The sequence below is a fragment of the Ascidiella aspersa genome, chromosome 4 (assembly GCF_963924565.1).
Source record: "Ascidiella aspersa chromosome 4, kaAscAspe10.2, whole genome shotgun sequence".
Classification (NCBI taxonomy): domain Eukaryota; kingdom Metazoa; phylum Chordata; class Ascidiacea; order Phlebobranchia; family Ascidiidae; genus Ascidiella; species Ascidiella aspersa.
In genome coordinates, this window is record NC_139450.1 from 11,939,094 (window position 1) to 11,961,563 (window position 22,470).

General features: G+C 45.5%; 1 protein-coding gene across 2 annotated transcripts in view; it reads right to left on the reverse strand.

Annotated features, from left to right (window-relative positions):
- LOC146147889 (laminin subunit gamma-1-like) overlaps positions 1-22,470 on the reverse strand; it is a 31,052-nt gene that overhangs the window by 6,641 nt on the left and 1,941 nt on the right. Inside the window, exons 2-19 of one of the 2 annotated variants that reach the window (XM_083388632.1) lie at positions 17,396-17,550; positions 16,859-17,005; positions 15,258-15,388; positions 13,765-13,931; positions 8,856-9,044; positions 8,388-8,505; positions 7,887-7,991; positions 7,485-7,621; positions 6,142-6,258; positions 5,655-5,869; positions 4,974-5,124; positions 4,355-4,576; positions 3,746-3,940; positions 3,041-3,274; positions 2,612-2,698; positions 1,924-2,130; positions 799-936; positions 383-580 (exon numbers count right to left, since the gene is read on the reverse strand). In XM_083388632.1, coding sequence (XP_083244758.1) covers positions 383-580; positions 799-936; positions 1,924-2,130; positions 2,612-2,698; positions 3,041-3,274; positions 3,746-3,940; positions 4,355-4,576; positions 4,974-5,124; positions 5,655-5,869; positions 6,142-6,258; positions 7,485-7,621; positions 7,887-7,991; positions 8,388-8,505; positions 8,856-9,044; positions 13,765-13,931; positions 15,258-15,388; positions 16,859-17,005; positions 17,396-17,550 — 2,913 coding nt within the window. Of the gene's footprint in view, positions 1-382; positions 581-798; positions 937-1,923; positions 2,131-2,611; positions 2,699-3,040; positions 3,275-3,745; positions 3,941-4,354; positions 4,577-4,973; positions 5,125-5,654; positions 5,870-6,141; positions 6,259-7,484; positions 7,622-7,886; positions 7,992-8,387; positions 8,506-8,855; positions 9,045-10,642; positions 10,978-13,764; positions 13,932-15,257; positions 15,389-16,858; positions 17,006-17,395; positions 17,551-22,470 lie in introns of those variants that run through there. The other variant, XM_083388633.1, reaches the window with a different exon arrangement.

The window sequence follows — 22,470 nt, forward strand, 5'->3', positions numbered from 1 at the left end:
TGATGCTTTGCAAACTAAGCGGTTGTACATGCAAATCCATAAAATGACTTCGGATTTTCCTTTTTTGTATAATTTCCACCAATGAGGTGGAATTAGGACTATTACTAATCAAAACGCAATTTGATAACTGCTATCAAATTCTTCAATGAGGTTTTTTTTTCGACCCATCTCGAGCTAATGGCCGTATTGTCCCCCATTCGTCTCTATCATCCTGGTATAAAGTAAACTAACCACTTAAACAACTCACAGGTCCGCTCCCAAAAATAAATAAAGGCTGGTTACGATAAGACTTCACATTTTCAGTCTTAAAAAATAACGGCAAAAACAGCGAGACACGCGTCAAATAAACGACGACCCAATGGTGACTCAAACATGAAATTACCTTCGTTCTGGGCAGCACGCTCCTTCATCATCTGCACTGTCTTGTTGAGTTCGGCCAGCTGAGACTCGAAGTCGTCGTCACTGGTGGAATCACTGGCGGGCTGGTCGCCGATGTTAGCTGCGATCTCCTCAAGCCTGCCTAGCTCCCTGCGGTGGACGTCCACTGCGCTCTGGACCAGGCCGTAGCAGGCCGGACACTCTGTGCGGAGGGCAAAATGGTGACGTTAGCAATGCGAATGCGATTTTTTTTGTTGCTTTAACAACACTATTAAGTTCGTAAGGCAAAGACAGGCTATTTCAAGGTTAGCAGTCGACACAATAAACATGACATTAAACACTGAAAGTAGAGATTCCATAGTAGCCTACAGTACATCCACACATTGTAAACAGTTTTCTTTCACCAATACACGCACATACCTTTGCATCCGCTCGCAATATCGAAGTAGTTCTCCTGGCACTGGTCGCACTTGACTCCGTGAACACCGTCCTTGCACACACAACGTCCGTCCTCGCCGCACTGGAGGTCGGCGCTACCGTCCGGGTTGCAATTGCACGCTGTGTGTTTGTAAATAATACAAAGCGTTATTAATCTGCCCGCTTGTCATTCATGGGAAGTCTATAGAGCGTTGAGTTTGAAATTCATGAATAGTTGAAAAGATTAATAAACTGTTCATTCGTTATCAATTTACTGTCTCGAGAATATATAGTTAAAATATTTAAAGCGACCAATCTTTACTGCCATTGTGATTTTGCGGCCACAATTGTTGAGTGCTAGCATGTCGTGCACAAGATCTAGGCAAAAAGTCAGACTAAATTTTCCGATACGTTAAAAAAATGTAGCTGCGCAATCGACTTGGTACGTTAATGTTACCTAATTAAAAGTCGCCTTATACATATCTGTAGAGCGCCCGAGCTAGGTATTTGAGAACGCCCGAGAAAGGTCTGGCAAAAAATTTCAAGCGAATCCCTTTCGTTCGCAGCTTATTGCCAAAAGTCGGGAGTGGGGCGAAGTGTATTGGCGGGATGTTGTTTTTGGCGGAAAGGCAACGAGAGGCCATGGTGGAATTCCTTCGGGCGGGTTCACACCGGCTTCGGTGTGCGAGAAAGTAAGCGTTTCGGGGAACCGCAATTCCCCGCACGTTAGGAAAGGCCTGGAGGACCTTGGGCTTCGCAAAATTGAATTACGAACAAACCGCGGAGACACGTAAGCGAAAAGAGCAGCGCAGACATGAAAGCGCGAGCACCCAGCGATAGCGCACAGTATATAAGTCACAAAGGGGCGCGTCGCTATTTCTAAGAGATATTTATAATGCTTGAATGTTTCATGTGAACAAAAATAAATACGGAGTCCTTAAACCTATTCATAAATTTTACCTAAATTTAGTTGTATCTTCACAGAATCTAACCAAGCTCTGTTACACTCATAGACATAGTGAGAAAGTTGTACCGCACAATTATACACGAATAATAACAAAATCACAATTAACTTAAATATTTCCACTCTAACTCAAAAAACGAATAACAATCAGGTAGGTCTCTCACCTTCGCACCCGTCTCTCGACAGGCTGTAGTAGTTGGGCAAGCACTGGTCGCATCTGGTGCCGCCCACACCCGGGTTGCATTCGCACTGGCCATCGTCCTGGCCACACTCGCCCGTGCTGGCGCCCGACTGGTGGCAGTTGCACGCCTCGCAGCCGGCGCCGCTGTGCAGGTTCCAGAAGCCTGGTCTGCAGTGGTCGCACGATCGACCTGGAACCACAAATTTGGTTTGAAAATCGCTACAAACAACGATGCACTTGGCTGCCGTATTAAAAGCCTTATTCGCGTGTGTTACTGTTACGCAGTTCCAACACCCAGTTTGCTAGGTCGCGTACTATTGGCTAAACAGTTCACGTAATACAAACGGCTTTAGGCGAAAAAGTAGTTATTGTATAAGTTTTGTGACATTTTCGATGTTATGTTAAAGCAGCTGTAAATTAATCCCGTATTTTTTTACGCATTGGGCCACAACAATTAAGTTATGATTTGAATCATACATGTTATTTAAAAACTGGGAAGTCATTCTTGGGTAAGGTATCTCACGGCTCACAAGATCACAAACAAAATTGTAATTTATAAGGTTTCGTTATTAGAAGCGAACCAGAGCACGAGGCAACTTTGTTTCCCAGCTTTGAAGACGACAGTCAATTCAAGAGCAAAAGATTAATATCATAATGGCAAGCTGACAAACCTTCAACATTTGGCAGGCACTCGCACTGTCCGGTCGACGGGTTGCAGGCTGTCACGTGACGGCTTCCCAAGTGGTTACATTCGCACACTGAAACAAGAGCAAAATAAAATGATTAAGAACAGTAAGCGCAATACGTAATCGTATGTTAAACGTTTCTGGAACCTGTTAATGATGTGGTTGGTTGTTTTTTCAAAAATAACCTGACTGGAAAGGTATTTTTTACATTGTCTTTTACAGTTATAAGCTTGTTTATTGTTCAAGATTGATTTAGAAAGTTTAAAATATACTGTATGTTTAAAACAACCATAAATACATGTATGCCGTCTTGGTTCCCACTTTCTTCACCATGTAACAGTCCAAGCAGAGCGATCATAACAAACGCTACAAACGACTGAAAATTCCTCAGCACCAACTAAGCAAACAACTTACGTCTACAGCGCTCCTCGGGCACGTTGGTGACCGGCTTGCCATAGTAGCCGGGCAGGCACTGGTCGCAGTGGAAGCCGGTGGTGTTGTGGATGCACTTAAGGCACTCGCCCGACGTGCGGTTGCAGTTCATGATGGCGTTCTCATCGATGTTGTCATTGCACATGCAGCGCTGGCACGGGCCGAAGCCGCGCGGGTCGCCAAACCAGCCGTCCATGCACATCTCGCACTGCTTGCCTGCAAAGCGGAAGAACTCATTAAGTGTGTAAAGATTTCAAGCGAAGTGCGTTGTGATTTATAAATAGGCTAGTTTTTACTGTGGTGTGTGTCACGGTTAAGGTCATTTTACGTCACTTAATTACAAGCAGACAATGCGTTTGGAAAGCTAACAACATATTTGCAGGTATGTTTCTGTAAACTTTATTATTAACAGCAACAAAAACCGCAAAACACTAAACAAATTTATCCATTTTATTACATTTTAACGATCAATAGTTATAAACCGTAGACGTCAACTTAATTAAGAACAGAAAGTTGTAGCTGGTAATGTGTCCGGATGAAATATCAGTCTGCCTAAAAACGAAAGAAAGTCGTACTTTTCGTACTTTAACGGCTTAGTGCCTAACAGTCAATCACAATTTGCTTCTTCGTTGAGTCGCAAACAGCGGCTAAACATGGGCCGTTTTTAACTCTAAAAACAGCACCCACCTGCGTAGCCGGGTGGGCAACTAGTGCAGACCAGGCTGCCGTCGTCCAGAAGCGCACAGGCCGAGCTCTGTGGACACGGGCACTGGGTGCACTCCTGCGGCGTTCCGCGTTTGGACTCGTCGCCGCTGAAGTAGAAGCCGTCGTCGCAGAGCTCGCAGTGGTCGCCCATCGTGTTGTGGTCGCAGTTGCAGATTCCTGTTTGGGTATAACGTCGCACACGGTTATCGACTTGCGGTCGTGTCGCGACAAACAATAACGCGAAGGCCAATAAATATGCTGTCGCTACCAGGCATAGTATACTAAAAATAAGTTCTTCTGGTATATATTTGTTTTTCCAACGTTTCGGCTAACTATTCAGAAAGCCTTCATCAGGGAATAATACACATGGCCAACAAGAACGATTCTTCGTGAAACGCGAAGGCCACTTAATTGGCTCGGGATTAATGTGGTTAAGGTTGTAGGTGATTTAAGTAGCTGTGCGATCGAGTTAAGCCACGCAGACCATGCGTAAATACATTTCTGAAGTCTAGAAGGTACATTTCTCCGTAAGCTCCAATTCAAACGTGACAGATATTAAACCTAGGTCTACTGGCATCGTAGCCGACTCACCTGTCTCCTTGTCGCAAGTTTGAGCGTGCCCGTTGCAATTGCACGGAACGCAGCGAGCCAGCTTGCCACCGTTGGGTGGGTCACGGGTGTAGCCGGGCAGGCACTCCTCGGCAAAGCTCTGTGTATAGGGGTGGATGTTGCAGCTTTCCACCCAGTTGGCGCTAGGTCCAGCGCCCAAGTACTCGGCCGTGGTCATGTGCACGTTGTCCAGGTAGCCGACCACTGGAAAGGACAAAAAATAACTAAATAAATTTCAGTTGACTTGAATAATACCTTACAGCCTTAGTAGAGAAAAAATAGTAAGCGTCGCGATGAGATTAAAATATTTTTAATGTCACACCCTGAGAACTTAGCACATTTACTCAAATTTGTCCAGTTAGTAAAATAACAAAAAAGTTACAAATGTTCATATTAAAAGGTATGTAAGAATATAACTTCGGGCCGCAAATTATTAGAAGGAAAGCATCCAGCAATCACATTCAGTTGTTTAGGACGCCACCCAACTAATAAATAGGAAAGGAGAATCATAATTGCGCTAAAAGCCTAACTATTTTCTTTGACCAAAAAAAAAAATTAAATATAAATATAAAATGAAAACACTAATAAGTCGATCACTTACGGCCTTCTCCGTACGTGGACCTGATCTCCAGTGACTTGAGCGTGTTAAGCAGTAGCTGGAATTGGAAAGGAGTAAGCCGGGGTCGGAATCCGGCTGCTTCGTGCAAACGGAAGCGGTATGACTGCTGCTCAGTGCTGGGGAGAGGGTTGCCCTGCGCGGAAAAATATTTTCGTTGCTTATGGTTGCTTCTCTAAACAGCGCGTTATTATGTTCTCACTAAACGGTGGTAAATTGCTTTCCGAAAATTTTGAGTGGTTGCAACAACCAAAAACATATGCATCGATTAAAGTAATGAGTGAGTTAGTTTATAATATTCGATAAAATCAAAACGCTTTTATCACTTGATTTTTACACTGATGATGGCATGAGTTATTGCTGAAATGTCTGTAAATTGCGAAATGTCGATTTTGTCGAATATTATGGATTAAAATTGCTAAAAAAACGTGTATTGTGTTCTAGAGTTAGTTCAGTATTCTGATTGTAAACATTTAAATTCAAAATTCCCGTAGCTGTTTTTTTTTCTGTATAAACCTTTTACAGATTTATTTGAAGCAAAAACCGTGACTTTCGACACCCATCGTTCGAACGACCTAATTAATTTATCAACTTATATTGTACAATACATTCCTAAGCATACATACTAATGTATTATTCCCTAAATCACAAGGTTCCCCAACTGACCTGTCCTGTAATTCTGATCTGGACGCGGGCGTCGTCACCGTTCTCGTCCTCTCCCACTAGGATGAGGTCATCCGCTCCAGCAACCGCGATCCCGACACCGTTGATGTCGAAGGATCCACTGCCGACGTCCAGGAAGGCCTCGCCCTTGTTTTCGAGCCACAGGTTGAAGTCGAGCATCTGGTTGTAGCTGAAACGCTGCTCGCCGAGAAACTTGGCTGAAAGCATTAATTTAATTTTCGTTATTAGTTTGTTAAAGTGATAAAGAGTCGATTAAAAACTTGGCTGAAACCATCAATTTAAGTTTCGTTATAGTTTGGCAAAGCGATAAAGTGGTAACGGCAGTTTTTACTTAAATTTTACTGCCTTTTAAGTTAACGTCAAATTGCAAGTAAAAGCACATTGTACAATAAACAGTCATAATTTACTGGCCGATATTCGGAAAATTTAAATTTTGTCTCAACACGATTCCAAACGTTTAGCATGTTACCTGGAGCAACAAAGTACGACATGTAATAGTTTTCCGGGTCCATGCTGATCGCCGATCCATCGTAATGCACTGGCGCCGGGTTGCCGCGACTGTCACGCCCTGTCCAGTTGTCGACATCTGACGAAAAATAAATAAAATAAATTAAAAAATTCTAAAGTCGCAACGATAAGACCGGTCTGTGAACCGTCCGAAATCACATTATGTAGTTTAAAAGGCTTTGGTCGGCCCAATTGCCACGTATCGCGTATTGGTGATTTAGAATTACACAAAGCAAGTTTACATAAACGGAAAAAAACTGTCCGAAATCACACTATGTAGTTTAAAAGGCTTTGGTCGGCTCAATTGCCAAATATCGCGCATTGGTGATTAAGAATTACACAAAGCAAGTCTACACGAGCGACCAAAACTGCCATAAGCATCACAAGAGTCGCCGCACAGGGGAGTCGCGACCTTTACGCCGTTTCGAAAGTTCGCTTTGATTGCAGCGCGCCGGGATTCGGCTATTTCTCGGGGGAGAGCAAAATCAAGTCCCATTAGCAATTGTCGAAAGACGAACATTGTGTGACGTCACAATGGAAATAAGAGGCGGAACGGTCGAGAACCGAGAAAAGTTACAAGGCCATACAGTGAAACTACACAGTCGGATGTCTAGGACGGGAGTTCGAGCGACTTTGTTTGGTTATGGTTTCTTGTCCAATCGCTCGAAACGTCGACACAGGAAATGCCGGCGTTTCGCGACGACGCCATTAGGCCTGACGTCATTGTTTGGCCATGCTGTATAACCTTGCGCCGAGCGTCTAAATGTAGAGAACAGTTTCTTCGATCACCTTAAACGTTGACCTCGCGTACCAAATTAACACATTACGTGGCCTCAAAGTGCCCATATAATAGCAAGGAAAATAAAGAAATTGTACAAGGGACGCAAAAAGCGGGCCAGCCACTTGTTAACTGGCCATGAATGTCGACAGCAAAAGTCTCGCGGTTACACGGCAAGCTGCTGTATCTAGGCGACGAAGATGTTGTAACGCTGCCAGGGTCAATTAACGACTGTGGTTTCGCGAGGCTGCTGGATCTTCTACTACGCCTTAATGCCTGATTAGTGTTTACCCACGCGAGCCTTGGTTACAAACAAATGCACACATCCCAGGAAAGTTTATTCGTAAGGTTTCCAATCAATCCTACATTCTCGATGTATATGAGTCACCTGTATATCGTTGTCTGAAACATTTTTTGCGATGTTGTACATGTTTACAGTTTGTTACTGCGGTAGGGACCTCCGGTTGAGCAACGTCACAGGCTTATAAGGTATAACCCAGGTAAGCAAGAGTGAACGCCAAACCTACCCGATTGGAAGTCACTAGAAATGAAGGCTGCTGTGTAGTCGGGCGACACCGTACATACGGAGGAGTGGCCGTAGCAGAAGCAGGCGGTGCAGCCGTAAGGGTCTTCTGCCAGCAAGTTCATGAATCCAGGCTTACAACTGGTGACAGTAAACACAGCATTTTAACGACTTCCATTACGATGGATGATTGTGCCGAGCAATAGTCACAAATGGTCGTAAAATATCTTTCCTTTTTATTAAAAAAAATGCTCTAAACTAGTAGTTGTTAATATAGATTGGGAGATAAAATACTGCTGTTGGAACGAATGTCAGCACTGAACAATTTAAACAAAGATTATTCTCACAACATTGCAAGCTTTATTAGTCAATAAATTATTGCTTTGCCAGACTAAAGATTTCTTACATATCACAGTTGTGTCCCTCCACGTTCAGTTTGCACACACAAGTTCCGGTCTCAGAATCGCAAACTGTTCCTTCCACACTTCCAGCTGGTGAGCATCGGCAAAGCCTAGAATTTTAAAACAATAAATTATCTTAATGTATAAGTCAACATTTAAAACAAAAAAACAAAGCATAATTAATATACGTAAACGTAATATCAGCGCTTTACCATCAACTATACAAAAAACTAGCGTTTTTAGGCAGTAATAAGCTAATCACATATTAAATCATTCAACGCTATTCGATGTTAAGCTTGATGTTAAGTCGTCGGTAAAATGTCATTTGTATTGCCCGCGAGTACATCAGCAGTCCCAAGTGGGTTGATATTAACCAGTAGACCTAATTATATCGCTGAGGCGTGTTATCAAATCGCGTTGACGCGACGCAACGCAAAGGCATCGTAGGAAGCGAACCACCAAATAAGTTAAACGGCTAAACAAGTGAGCTTATGTGTGTTACTTACGAGCAGCCCGCTTCGCTGAGTCCGTAGTATCCGTTCATACAGCGATCGCACCTGGCGCCTCCCACACCTGGCTTGCAGAGACACTGGCCGTTCGTGTCGCATTGAGAGCTGGTGGCACCTTGGGGAAAGCAACAGTTTGAAAGCAAACAAAACCCGAACCCTTTGGCAAATAAAACGAGGAGATAGCGAGCGCGCATTGTTTGTTTGTTTGAAGGGGCAAAACTTGGAAAGGGCGCGCCTTCGTGAAATTGAAGGACGGCGATTCATTAACCAAAATTCAACTAAAATGGAGCACTTTAAAACTAACTTATAACACTGTTTAAGATATTAAGAGGTATACGTAACTAAAAAAGCGGGACATACAATAAAAATTTAAATTAGGCGTATGAGTTCTCCCGGTGCAACGAGCGGAGAGTTTTAACATATTTAAAACAATATATGTTTATTTAAACTTGTCCCAATACTTACCAAGTCCGCTGCACTCGCAAGCCGTGCACCGGTTGTTGGCCGGGTCGCGGAAGTAGTAGTCCTTGCAAACCTCGCAGTGGGGCCCGGCGGTGTTGTCCCTGCAGTTGGTGCAGTAACCCCCGTGGCCGGTCTGGCGGTAGCGCTCCGGGTCGAAGTAGCAGGTCTCCGATAAGCCGTTGCAGTCGCACTCTGCGGGAAAAAGACAGATTAAAGCCGGGCTTGTTGCGGATGTTTGCTTGTGGAGCTTTGGCCGGCGGTGAGTGGGGACATGGGGCAAATAACGGCGTTTAATCAGTGCGCATGCCAGTCAGCACACAAGCTACCGTACACATGACGCAGGACTGGACCTGCTGGCCGACGACACGAGATAATGCGAATCGAATAGGCCTGTCGTAAACGAGCTTCTCGGACGCACGTTGGGAGTGTGACTGGTTGCGTGGTAGGCCGTTTTAACGGCATTTAGTAGAGGGCAACAAAAATATATATTTGATTATAAATTTTAGCCGCCAAAGAATTACGCCGAAATGATTCGACTTAAAATCTTACGCATATATATCGAAAAAGGAAACCACCATTGCAAATTGTAAAATAACATACATACGGTAAGCCACGACAAAGGCACCATTGGCGTGGTTTTATATTTACAATACCTGGCAAGCGACTGAAAATTGCAGAATTACTACTTTGTGCAAGCCACGGAAAACCAATCTCGACGTACGCGATACGGCCAAGGTATAATTAGACGTTTGTGAAACAAAAACAAAACATAGTATATCAATTAGCAAATGTAAATTAGTTGAAAAGACGAACGGCGGAAAGGCTGTGCACAGGTACCACAAACCGTGAACGATTTGTGATCTCAGACTAGGAGTAAACGGCTTTCGAGTCATTCAAAGTCGGGGCTTCGACTGAACTTCAATGCGTGCTTTATACATCACAATAGCACCGTCTTCACGATCGAGTGTTTTCGAAAGGGCGTACCGCGGCCGAGCGAAAATGACGGCAATCAGGCGACGGATGCGCCCGGCGCTTTGAAGTCTTCAACGGCGGCGAGCGACTAAGTATAATGCTACTTTGCACGGGCGATCAGAAGCCAAACGCTATTTCCATTTGTCGCTCGCCGATTTAATGGAGATGATGTCATACGTGTAGCATTGACTTCACACGACAAGATGTGTTTTCGATCTACATAAGTGTTTTTTTAACATTTGACCGAGTTTCGCAGGTCTAATTTCGTGTAATTTGGGCACCATACTGTTGAAAGTGAACCTTAAATAGCAGAAAAAACAGTCACTTTTTAAGCTTTCGTTTAAACTGTATAATATTATTCACTCGAAAACGGGCCGATTTGTTACAAAAGTCGCTAAAAATTGACTGGTTCAGTCATGGCCACCGACTACGTATTAGGTTCAAAGTTATGGCGGAAAATGTTTGTAGTCAACACGTAACGCTCAAATTCCGCAAATAAACGGCCAACTTGGCCTAAACTACAATAATCAGACGTCTTGCTGTTTTGTCGCGTAGCGTGACGACCGATAAAGCCCCAATTGGCGCAAAGGCGACATTAGCGTTCTGCCATGTGGCTGACCGCCCCGCAAATCGCACGCGGTAATTTCGGCTCGGCGTTAATAACTAGTAAGAGATAAAAGAAGCTCGAAAATCGCGCTTTGTGAGGGATCCTGACGCTTCCTTAGGGCGGAAAGAGTCACACCTGCTCCGTTTGCCGACGAATCGACAATTGACGCGCGACGGAAATGGCGAAATTGTTATTATTTCTGAGCTCCTACCTTCCCACTCTTCGCCGTTCCACATAATGTAGGCCCGAGAGGTGGAAACAGCCTCAAGGATCAGCACCATCAAGAGCAATCGTTGAATTTTTGCTTGCTTACATCCCTTGTTGTTATCACAACGGAAACGAAAAAGCTGACTGTGCATCGCGCTGGTCAAGCAACAAAAGCAGCAGCAGTGGCACCGCCTAACACAAAACTCTAAACTCTATACTACACTGTATATTCTGTAAAGTGGTCAGCCTGTAAACCGCCGAAGACACAGCAGCAACAACTGGCGTCTGTTTCAGTCTCGGTCTCGGCAAGTAATTCGTTCGCTACGCTCGATGGGCGACTTCTTTCTGATAGCGCAACTGACCACTCGCTGCTCGTACCGGCGCCGTGTCCCGAATAAAGGGGGAGTTCGCGTCTCCGGCAAACGGGGATGCTGGTTTGAGAACGCGCCCTAATCACATTAGAAACGAGAAAGCGATATTCTGGTGGCCCCACGGGTCCATTAGTACCAAGTTGTGTATGCGTAGTAGGCGAACTACACGCTATTCCGGACGGCGCTCCAATTCTTTGGAACGCCAAAGCGCAACGGTAAGCCACAAGGCCACAATACGAATCCCTCTGCGCAAACTCAGCTCGAGAAACAATATAATAGAGTTAATGACGCATTCCGCGGTTGCGGAAACTCAATATACAGCGATTTCTCGCCTGCTGTAAAGATCGAAGCCCACAATTTGATTCGCGATTCAGGACTAACGTAAAACGACTGTTTCAGCTTCTCGCCGTGCGACTAACAGCTGCTTCCAGCAAACCTCCCTTAAGTTGGCAAGAAGTCGAACGCATGACATCGGAAATGATGTTACGAGGGTAAACAGTGATGGGAGAGAGTTGGCAAAGTGCGGTCGGCGACATACAATTACTTTGGTTGTATATGGTGAACAACTTTCGGGAAGGCAGAAGGCTGCGTCGCGGCGAGTTGTCATATCTTGCCACTTTTCTCAATGATGTTAAACACGGGTTGGACACGAGGGCAATTTCAAATCGAAAGCTAATCCGGAAACTTTTGGGGCAATTGCTTAGAAAACGCCACAGGAAAATTACTGTGGATTCATGGACGCATAAACATGGTTGTTGGAAGTTTTAAAAATATATCTCACTCTAATGGTCATCAAATATTATTGTTTTTTTGCCTCGCGAAATAAAATGAAACGTAAAATGACAAATTAAATGAATTACTTTGCTATGCGACTAGCCGGGAATTTCGGTCAGAATGACTGCATTGTAAAACATCGTTACAATTTGTTTTAAGTGTTGCTCGACCAGAGAAAATAAAATAACGTCAACACAAATAACTTGTATCACGTTAAATAACCAACTCATGTTATATGCTGACCTAATCCAAAAACAGTTAGACAGACAACAGCTTTTTAAAAAAAGTGAAAAAACAAAACACTTTTAGTATATTGGGAATATTTACAACGGTTTACTTGGAAGGCAGGGCGAGAGCAATTAAAACACAATAAATCAAAGAACTACATCTTGCATGGATCATGCCTATATAAAGTTATACGCCGCACACGTTATAGAAAGGCAAGCGCATTTTATCGCGCACCGAATCTTAACGCTTGGTTTCCCTTGTTAGGCCTTACACGCTACACTTTACCGCTACGACGCACTTACCGAGAGATATGAACATCTTAAAATGGGGTCTACTGCTGGACAGCGACATCTGCCGGCAATGTGAGAATCGTCATGGAGTCGCTATTTGGAATTTTGTTCTGCGGCTGGCGGTTTACGGTTGTAATTGATAAAACTAGCAAGTTATGCGCCGACAGATTTTGGAAACATTAACAACATGCAGGCAAACTGCATATGTAGCCAGGTTTTAAGGCAGTCAGGATAAAAGATAATAATCCGCTGTTGGGAAATTCGCTTATTGTTCTCATTAATCGCGATATCGCGGAAAAGCCGCATCGTGCCAAGAGTCGGATTTTTATTGCGTCAAACAAGAGAGTGTTTATTTGACTGCGCAAAACCGCAACGGTCCGTCAATGCCGAAACGATATACGCCTTGGCGATAAAACCCTGACTGACAGCTGATCACCTAGATTACTCAAAATTCGAAGGCAAGCCGGCAGTATGATTGCAAAAACAAACCCTGTCAATGACTCATGTGGTGTACATGACGTTGAAGAAGGGTCAGCTAGTCCACAGAAAAGGATGTCAGACAAACTCCTCAACCAGTCCACGCCAAACATGTTTGAGTTCGCAGCAACTCTTGTAGTGTTGCAAAAGTGCAACCGGCGGTTACAGAGGGCGGGGCCAAAGCCGACGGAATAGTTGTGAGCCGCACAAAGCCCGGATTGTGTTCTTTTGGTTTACGCGCGGTGGCCTGACAAAATAAGCCAAGGCCGCAAAAATTCCGCCCGCGATCTGGCGAAAGTGCGTCGACTCACCGGAAGCTGCGGTTCGGCATTTTTTTTTAAAGCCTGTCGCTAAATGAACGGAGTTGTACCCCTTTTTAGAGATTACCAGGTCATCCATCGGTAAACAACAGGTTGGCTGATCTGGATTATGGCAACTCATGTTTCGCTGCTCGATAACATCAGTTTGTTGCTAAACCGGGTAGGCTAATTACTGCTTTCCTCTCGAACCGTTTGTTCTTTCTTGGGATGCATTTATGAGATCGACCGTTGATCTAGTGATGATTTTGTTGCATGTATTGTGTGTGTTGTGTAGTGGATAGGCTACGAACATTTTTACCGATACAATGCTTAGTGTGGCATTTAATATAACTCTAACAGATCAGAGTCTTTAACAATTTAAACCTGACGACTATCTCTTTCCCGTTTTTCGTGACAACTAATCAAATCCTCGTAGAAATGTAAATATAACTAAAACCTTACCGGTGGAACTGAAAAAATGTTTTTATTCACTGGGAGTTCCCTAAAAACCGTATTCTAAACATAGCAAAACGCTAAGGTAGGCTGCAGCGCAAAACGAAAGTGCAATTTTCTTAACAGTCACGGAATCTTTCGTAGAACTCAACAGCTAAGACATGCCTCCTTTTCCATATACATGTCGATTCGACATGGCGAAAGCAAACAAACAAATACAAGGCGGACACCTACCGGCACATTCCCCAGGGTCCTCGCGGGTCGCTCTGCTCCAGGGCTTGTCGTTAAACATCGGAGCACACTTCTCGCAGTCTGGCCCGGCTGTGTTGTGCTGACATTCACAAGTAAGAACATCTTCGTAGTTCAGGTGACAGGCGCTGGCGTGGCCGTTGCAAGAGCACCTGCGAGTGGTGATTGGAAAGTTGTTAACGCGTATTACTACATTTTGCGCCTTTTTTTAAGCAATTACACCAATCCTTGAAAGCCTTTTTTCCACACGCCAACTGATATAGCAGGTTGTGGTTTTCTTATTCGTCAAGATATCGTGTAGGGCGGACAATTGTTTGCAAACTTTATTGACAATGAATGTTCATGGACCTCTGTCATCTTTTAGTGGTTTATTTTTAGTGGTCCTCTGTCATCTTTTAGTGCGGGACTATAATATATTAAATACACACTTATTTACGTGTTTAGGGCATTTTTTGGAACTTAATTTCCGTTTGTAGTACTCTCTAACGCCTTCAACCAAACCCAACGTTAAAAAACACTGGCGTAGGGCCACTATAGGACTCACAATGTTAGCTAACATGTGGCTGTGGCGGAAAAGATTAGGTGAAACACGAAGCACGAAAAATGGCACTATTGTGACCGTTACGCGATCACGGATTTGCAGCCAGCGTGTTGCATTTCCGCCTTGGGAACAAAGCGAGACAATGGCGCGGGGTCATCTGCCTTTGTCCGTTTCAAGTGCTACTTCCCGCCTCAAGGTTACGGTGCCATTTTTCGTACAGAATAACCTGTGCGTTGCCATCTTTTGACAGCAAAATCTGAACCGCGCTTCAAACATTACTTTGTTCTTAGTGCGATCTCCGGTTTACGCAATTACTTCGATAGTTATGTGCAACTGATGCTTGTTGCGGACGGACGCTCCAGGATTTATACCCTTTCAAATAGTTACTCTTTCCTATTTAAATCCAATGCACCATAATATAAAATACAATAACAGGTCAATACACAACGATGGGGAAAATATACGTCAATCCAGCGCAAAGAGAAAGCTACGCAGCATGGCGCAACCCTAGCAGCGACCAGGGCTTGAGGCACTAGTACCCACAAGTCCCACATCTAGGCAGCAATTATAGAGGCGAGGCCCAAATTTCCATAGCTCGCAACACGGGACTAACAAAGCCTTACAACATCACGCTGCAAAATCAGCAGCAAGGCGCAGTATTTACAGAGCGGCGAGAGCGCCTTGGCTTTGAACGGAACTTTTTAAAGTTCGGCGCGGTTTTGCGTCAAGTCGCCCTTCGCCGAGAAAAGGCCGATCCGGATTGCGTGGGACGGTATGACGGGCGCGGCGTCGCACCGCAATCTGCGCAAATGCCAGAAAAGGCTTACGAGAAGAGGCCGCGACGCGACGCAGATGACTAACCGATTAATGAATATACACATTAAACAAGCACATTCGCTCAGCGACTAGAAGTCTGTCTGCCTGTGTTTGCTCTCACCTGCCGCCGACTGATAAGTCCGAGATGGCGTAGTAGTAGGACTTGAGCACCTTGGGGTCGCGAAAGACCTCGTCACCGAAGGTGTTGATTCGGTTGAGCGTGATGCGAATTGCCACGGCCTTGACCCAATCCTGGTAAGGGTAAAGAAAGTGGTTAAAAAAACGCCTGGGTATTTAGACAAATAAAAGGCTAAATGTTATTGCCAAGATGTAAACATCAAGTAACATACCACGCTTTCGTGGTAGGTATGCTATATTGAAGGTTCACAAAGGTCTAGTATGTTTGAGGTTTACATTAACAGCAACCGTTCTCCTTTTAATAGGCCGATGCCAGAGTAGTTGAACTATGTTAAAGGAATTCAGGTTATCGCGAAACGTCGTCCCGCTCGTTTAGATAGGGATGTAGGTCGCCGAGATGACACGCGGGCGCTGCCAACCGGGTCAGTTTACGTTTCGATCTGCGCCGGCGCGTTTATTTACGCTCGACTTCCGCTGCGGCAACAGAGATTAGCGACGGAAAAATAGCCGAGGCCTTGTCGTTTGGCCGAAAGCACAAGCAGGGCTGGCAGGCGGCGTGATGCTTTTGCCTGGGGCGTGACCGCTTCGAATGCGTCCGGCCGCTAAAACGATCGCGCTTTGATTTGCAGCAGCGAAGCCTTTTCGCTCTCCTGCATTGTCAACTACGAACCGCAAGAGCTTCCGCGTGACGCAGATAGCTCGAAAAGCCGCGTTTCCTTCAGCTAAATATGTTTGCAGTTCGGCGCTGGGTGTTGCAAACGCTATGAAGTGCTGAAACGGTGTTTAAATTTTAAACGTACGCTGCGAACGGCATTTTAATGCATTTCGGCTCGCTTCTATTTGAAGCGTTTTGTTGTGAATGTCGATTCACGCACCACACTCCAGGGAATGAATTCGTTGTTGTCAAAATCTTTCGCATTATGTGGTTACATACAAGCGCTAGTAATGCTGGAAATTGATGCCGTGTTGCACAATCTTTTGCAAGCCGGAATTAAGGCTGCAAGATACTGGGCCAATAGTTCGATTATCGCAATCGGAGGCGTTCTTTTCCGATTGGCTTGGCGCGGTGTCAAGCGCAAACACAATGGGCAAAATTCGATTTAGTCTGTGGATGAACTACGTTCTAATTGTTGGTTGGCAAACTGTGGAGTTCAGACAGTCAGATTTCCGAAAACCAGTAGGTGTGTAAAGGCAATTTTATTCTACTGAGTGATTAGCGGTTAAGTGCAGAAAGGTGGACTGTGTTCCTTTAAAAACTTGGACGCAGTAATATCTGGGTCACCGGTCAGTCGACTTCCGTATTTTAAACGACAATTCCTTACGTCATAACGCGGTCGTATTGGCGCAATCGAGACGAAAATAGGCGCGCGATAGGCAATCTGTAACTGTAGCCAAGCGTTCAAACAAACCCACTTAAAGAATAGGCCCCCTTTCAACATCGAGCGCAGCACATATAGTGGTGCCTAAAGGGAGAGAAAGTTGCCTTATCGGGGACGTGCAATTAGCCCGTCACCACTTGGCGTGCAATCAACCTTGGGTAAATTCATGGGCACCGACCCACTTGTCAATCTAACGCAATCCCACCTGAAGCACTAAGCTCCTGTCGAAGTTGTAGGCGCTTGGTCGGCCTTCCAAGGTGCTGAACGCCACATTGCCCCCGGTCAGCGGCGAAATGTCACTGTAGTCGTCCGTACATAAGGCCTTTTGCTCGTTGGCAACGGTCACTATGCCCTGCAAGAAAACAAGACCTAACGTTTGCCACCTGTGTATGCCATAACAGATACGACAACATATCAACGAAAGGACAAATTATTCCTTTGGTTAGGAAAGCGAAAACCTGACGTAACATGCCACATAGTTGACACAGCACAGCATTTTACCAAAGGCTCGCGTTGCATGTTGCAACATAACAACTCAGATGGGGAAAAAACTTATTTATATTCGTATTTTCAATAATAGTACTTACTGTAAATGTGATATACAATACACACTTTAAAAAAAATGGGAATCTAACCACATCTTTTGGTGCTGACTATTGAAAGTAAAGAAGAGTGTAGGGCCTTAAAAAACATCAACCAGGTTAAAATAGGTTTCCGGTAGTTATAAATGGGGTTCTCTTACCTTGTTGTCAAGGCCGTAGGTTGAAAAGCAAGAGCCGGAATAGTACTGGAAGGGCTGCCACTCGCAGTCGTTGCAACTCTTCTTGTAAATTGCGAAGCTCTCAGGTCGCGACGTGTGAAACTTTAGCCTCACGTAGGTGATGTCGAAGGACTTGGCTGTGTGATGTAATAAAGGCATGTTTGCATTCAATTTTGGTATTGACCTGCACGGTTCGCACGCGACAGTTATATGCATACGATTTGGCGACGACGTGTTATTGCGAGGTGCAACACAAAAAAAACTCGGTAGGCAAAGTGGTTATACGCTCTATCTGGTAACAATTGCTTTAACGCCTATGGTTCACGCGCCATTGACTTAAACGATAGCAATTTGTGAAGAAAAGTAGAAAAGAATGACATCCGTTCCCAGCCAACAAAGAAACCGGAAATTTTGCCTGTTTTTCCACAATCAACAACCTACACCGGCAGCTGGATTGCATGCGGCCTAAAAACTTTACCAGCTGATTGCGCGTGGATTCCGCACAAAACCACCGCCACGGTTGAATCGCCCCAAGCTAGTCGGCACGAAATTTAAGCAGTTGCTGTTGACAAGGGAGAAACTGCGTTTTCGTGGTGCTTTTTATTTTCGCTTTAACAGTCTTTCTCGGTATACGAAAGTGACTTTGGGTGAAAAATGCGTTCGAGTTTACAGTTTCGCTGCAGTTGTACAGCTGCAACAGGGAATATTTGTTTGACCACCGCAGCAACAACGAACCAAGCCAAAATTTGTTGGCGTCGGCTGGAAATAATCAACAAAAGGCAGATGCCGCTCGGTCGTACGACGTTTCGGAGAACGCCCCGTACAAAGCCCAAGCACTCTCGCGCTGAAAACCCTATGAAAACGCATCGTCGGCATCGCCGGCCTTCGTTCGCTGAGCGACGGCGAAATGTGACCCGCCTTTTCTCTCTTTCTTTGGGGCGCCCGGCTACGTTTCTAGACGAGAAAGCGCGGCGCGCAGGAAGTCGCTTGTCTAGAACCATTCAGAGCAAAGAAGCGCGAATCGCCAGCCTCTACAGCAGTGCCGAAAACCGGCGCTCACTTGATGCGGGTGCTGATCGTAAGGTACAGGGGCATGCGCGAATACACATCACTGTTTTTAAGTGCTGCAAGGGTATGTCGGTTGCGTATTTCAAACAACACTTACGGTTGCCTATCGCCGTTAATGGTGGCAAACATTGGCGAGCGTTCAAAGCGTTTATGTGACAACTGAACCTAGAGGTTCATTATACAGGCGCTTCAAACACACAGAAGTGGCGCAATCTCATTGTATCTTTGAGGGGCTGAAGGGGCGGCGGCTTTTAAAACAGGCCAACTGCAAATACCGGCAGCTCGGCGAAGCGTCGATGGCCATCGAGCAAATCTAGGTCGAATCGAACGGTCAAGCCAAATCGCCGTTGTTTTTACGCGTGCTTTGCGAAAAATAAAGAAAAACTTTCGCCGCGCGCCTTGTGGGCCCAGGTAGGACGCAATCCGTACGCGAAAGGTAAATATTGTCCTAGCCGGGACATAAAATACCGGTGAAAATGAGAACGAGCAATGCAAAAAGGCGGCCATCTACTCGTTATACACTGGATCCGAGAAAGTTGAGCGACACGCTAAATCTGGGTTAAGGACGTTTGGGGACGCTGCTGGTGTAAAATAATCCTTGCGAGCGCCATAAGGGCCATAAATCTTCGAGGGGTATTATTGAATTCTTGCAGACCACGTAGAAGCTTAACAGGCGACATATACTCAATGACGGGTGTGGCCGATCCAAATACAATACTATCTCTAACTCCTTCTGCGCAATTTTGTGTAAAATATTAGGAGCGGTATAGCTGCGATAAACAACTTAACAAAAATCGCAGACGAAATTAATCAAACTCTGCGGACAAGACATCATCAATCGGCGGTCGAAAATTTATATCGACCCGACACAAATGATATTCCACTATTTATGCAGCAAATCCCTGTTAAGTACGGCGCTGTCAATCTTTCCAGCAGTGAAGAGAAGAGAATGACAACGAAGCGATAGCCAGCATAGCGTGGCGTGTCGGTATATGACCGACCAATTACAATTCGGATGCGGACAATTCAACTGGGGCCTGAGAAAAATCCGGCCAAGTCTTTGATAAACGGATGTAAGGGGAGGGGACGTGCTAGCTCGCGCGATTTGAGCCTTATGTTGTTTAACGAGGCGTGGGCGCTTATTTGCTGACAGGTTGTTGCTCGCCAAAATGACACACCATAATGGCGACGCGCATTTCTAAAAACCTGAGAGTTAATCTCTCAGTGAGGTGAGCTAAACACGAAACGCATCAGTCCTAAGCAAATCACAAGTTCTAAACTTGGAATGAAGATCAAAGCCGGCGCCCTGCGTATGCCATATGAATGCAATTATAAGCTAACTGCGCATGAGCGTCGATTCGCCAAGGCTGCCAAGAAAGGTGTTGCGTTTCAAAAGGTCCCGCCGACCATATATACGCACAGCGCAGAACACAGAAGACAACTGGCGATTCATTAGCGGCGCCACCGTGACAAAACACGTCGGGCTTAACGGCAACTTTTCCACTTTCGCCCATTGCACCGTACAATGCACATCACACACACAGGCGAGAAATATGGCCTCAAATTTTGCCCAGCGTCGGGTTTCTAGGCCGCGCCATGGGAACATGAACGTTCGCAGGAATGCAAGCGACTCCGAGCCTGTCAATTATCGGGTTCGGCTCTAGGCCAAAGCCAACTCCAGCCTCCCTCAAGGCTTAGCTGGAAATGTCGCGCGGCGGCCTCGTGTGTAACTTGGTGGGCGCCTGCTAGCATCGCGACTGATGTATGTTGGGCCGCGTATTGCCCGTCACAACATTATCGCGTCGGCTGGAACAGGGAGGGGTGGGGAGGGGGACCGTGATCGCGCGCGCGCCTCGCATTAATGTGGCACGGGAGCCCTTTACATCTCGCTCTAATCGTGCGGTTACATTCCCCGTGGGAGGTCAGATATGACTCTTGATGCGAAATTGAGCGTTCGCGCGACGATACCTAGTCGACGTTTCGTGAAAGGTTACAATTTCGTGCGCTTCTCGCGTTGACCTTAGCGACCGTACAAGTCTTGTAGTTTATTCTGCACAGCTACTGCAAACACCGAATGTTTATTCTACGTCTTTGGACCTTAAAAGACGTACGAATCTTTTTAGGTAAAAAATAAAGTTTTCGCAAGTTGTGGGCATGTTTTCAGCGCAAGCGCGTTAGTTTCATATAGAATTCTATGGTTATACTTTCAATAATAGTTTGCATTGCCTTGTGAGAATGCAAACATGTTATGTAACTGGCACCTGGGGGCCGCAGCAATTAGCAGCTTGCGAATGACCGCCACAACACAACGGCACTTTACGATCGAAATCATTGTTAGCTGACGATATCAGCCGCTAAATAATCGCCCACTGCAAATTGGAGGGTGGCGCGTAATTTATTGGCCTTTTTGTGCGGAAAGACAAAGCGCGGCTTTGGAGCCGCTGAGAGACGTCGACGCGGTTCAAAAGCGCGTACCGCTTTGGCGCGCAAGGTCGTAAATGACCGACTTACAGGCCACTTCAAAGCTCTTTGAGCAGCCACTTTGAATCACACTTGCAGCCGTTCCTAACTCAATCCTAGCATAATGGTCAAGGTGGGAAGCGGAAGGTTTACCGCTTGCTTGTTCTTGGTTAGCGTATCACACAAGCATGAGCACCTGTCAACCGTTTCACGGGCATTTGAGTCGCGTTAATCAAAATGTCACGTTCCGAACAGTAAGAGCAACCGCGAAATTCTACCGAAGATCGAATAGGCAGCCGAGGCGGGTTGCGGTATCTTAGGGTTCGCCGCCACTAACTGGTTACGGTTCCAAGGGGAGGTAACAGTGAGGCGGAACGAGTCGCGCGTGCTGTGCGTCGCGCGCATAAGCCCAAGGCCGAAACACGCCAGGAATTCCGTAAATGCCCGTAGCTGGGCCGCCTCAATTTCGGGTATCGCCGTTTTTACGCGCAATGTTTATTCACAGCGGCATCCACGATCGCGCGCCTCGAGAAAACGAGGTTTTTATCTCGTTCTGGATATCGCCGTCCAATTTAGCTACTTCCGCGATCAAGTTATGGTCGCAAAGTTATCCCGGCGTTTTTCGTTAGACATTTACAGTTTTGCTTGATGTGTGTGTACGCCGACTGTGGTTAATTTGCGGTGTAATTTGTTTAAAAATTGAATAAAGCCATAATTTAATTTAAGCGCAGTTATCGTTACGCTGGTTTGGCACTTTTATACAAGAAACGAATGGAAATGGCGCTCTTCGTGTGGAGTCAACCATTAGGCATAAACAAAGGATGTTGCTTCGACACAACCCAGTTTTCAGTGAAATTTTCAAGGGGTCACAGGAGTACGAAAAACAAGCTTACACTGGCAGGCGAAAAACAGAAGCCGGGTGCCACTTAAAACTGACCCCTGGTGGCGGCCAGAACTGAGATTCGGCAAGCGATTTAAATGACATCACTCAGCCTGAATGCTGACAAGACAATGTGGAACTGGGTTAAAAAACACACCGAAAGACGATTTAACAGGATGACACAAAAAACGACATTTCTAGCAAAACTGCTTATCACGTTCGCCGCACAACGACACCCGGGGGCTGATATGGCGTTGCATTTATTTTACCAAGTTGTTATTTAAGGATGTTGCGGTCTCGTCTAAAAGCTCTTCGAGGTTTCCGGGCAGGGCGACCGACAAATCCAGTGATGCGCGGTAATGACACGAAGGCTCAATTTAAGCGTGGGTTAAGGCAGGATGCGACCGGATAACACGTCCATAATAAGGGCACTCTGGACGCTATGAAAACCACAATTAACCTTACGCCGTCGCCATTAATTGCTAATCGCCCAACCGACTTAAACGCACTTGTGCTTAAGTAGTTTGCAGTAGGTTTACCAGTTCTCAGCGTACGACGCCGTTCGCAATATTATGGCAAAGGCGGTTTGTACGTACAATCGTTCTATTCATTTCAAAGCACCACACAGGTGACTGATTGCGGCAGATCG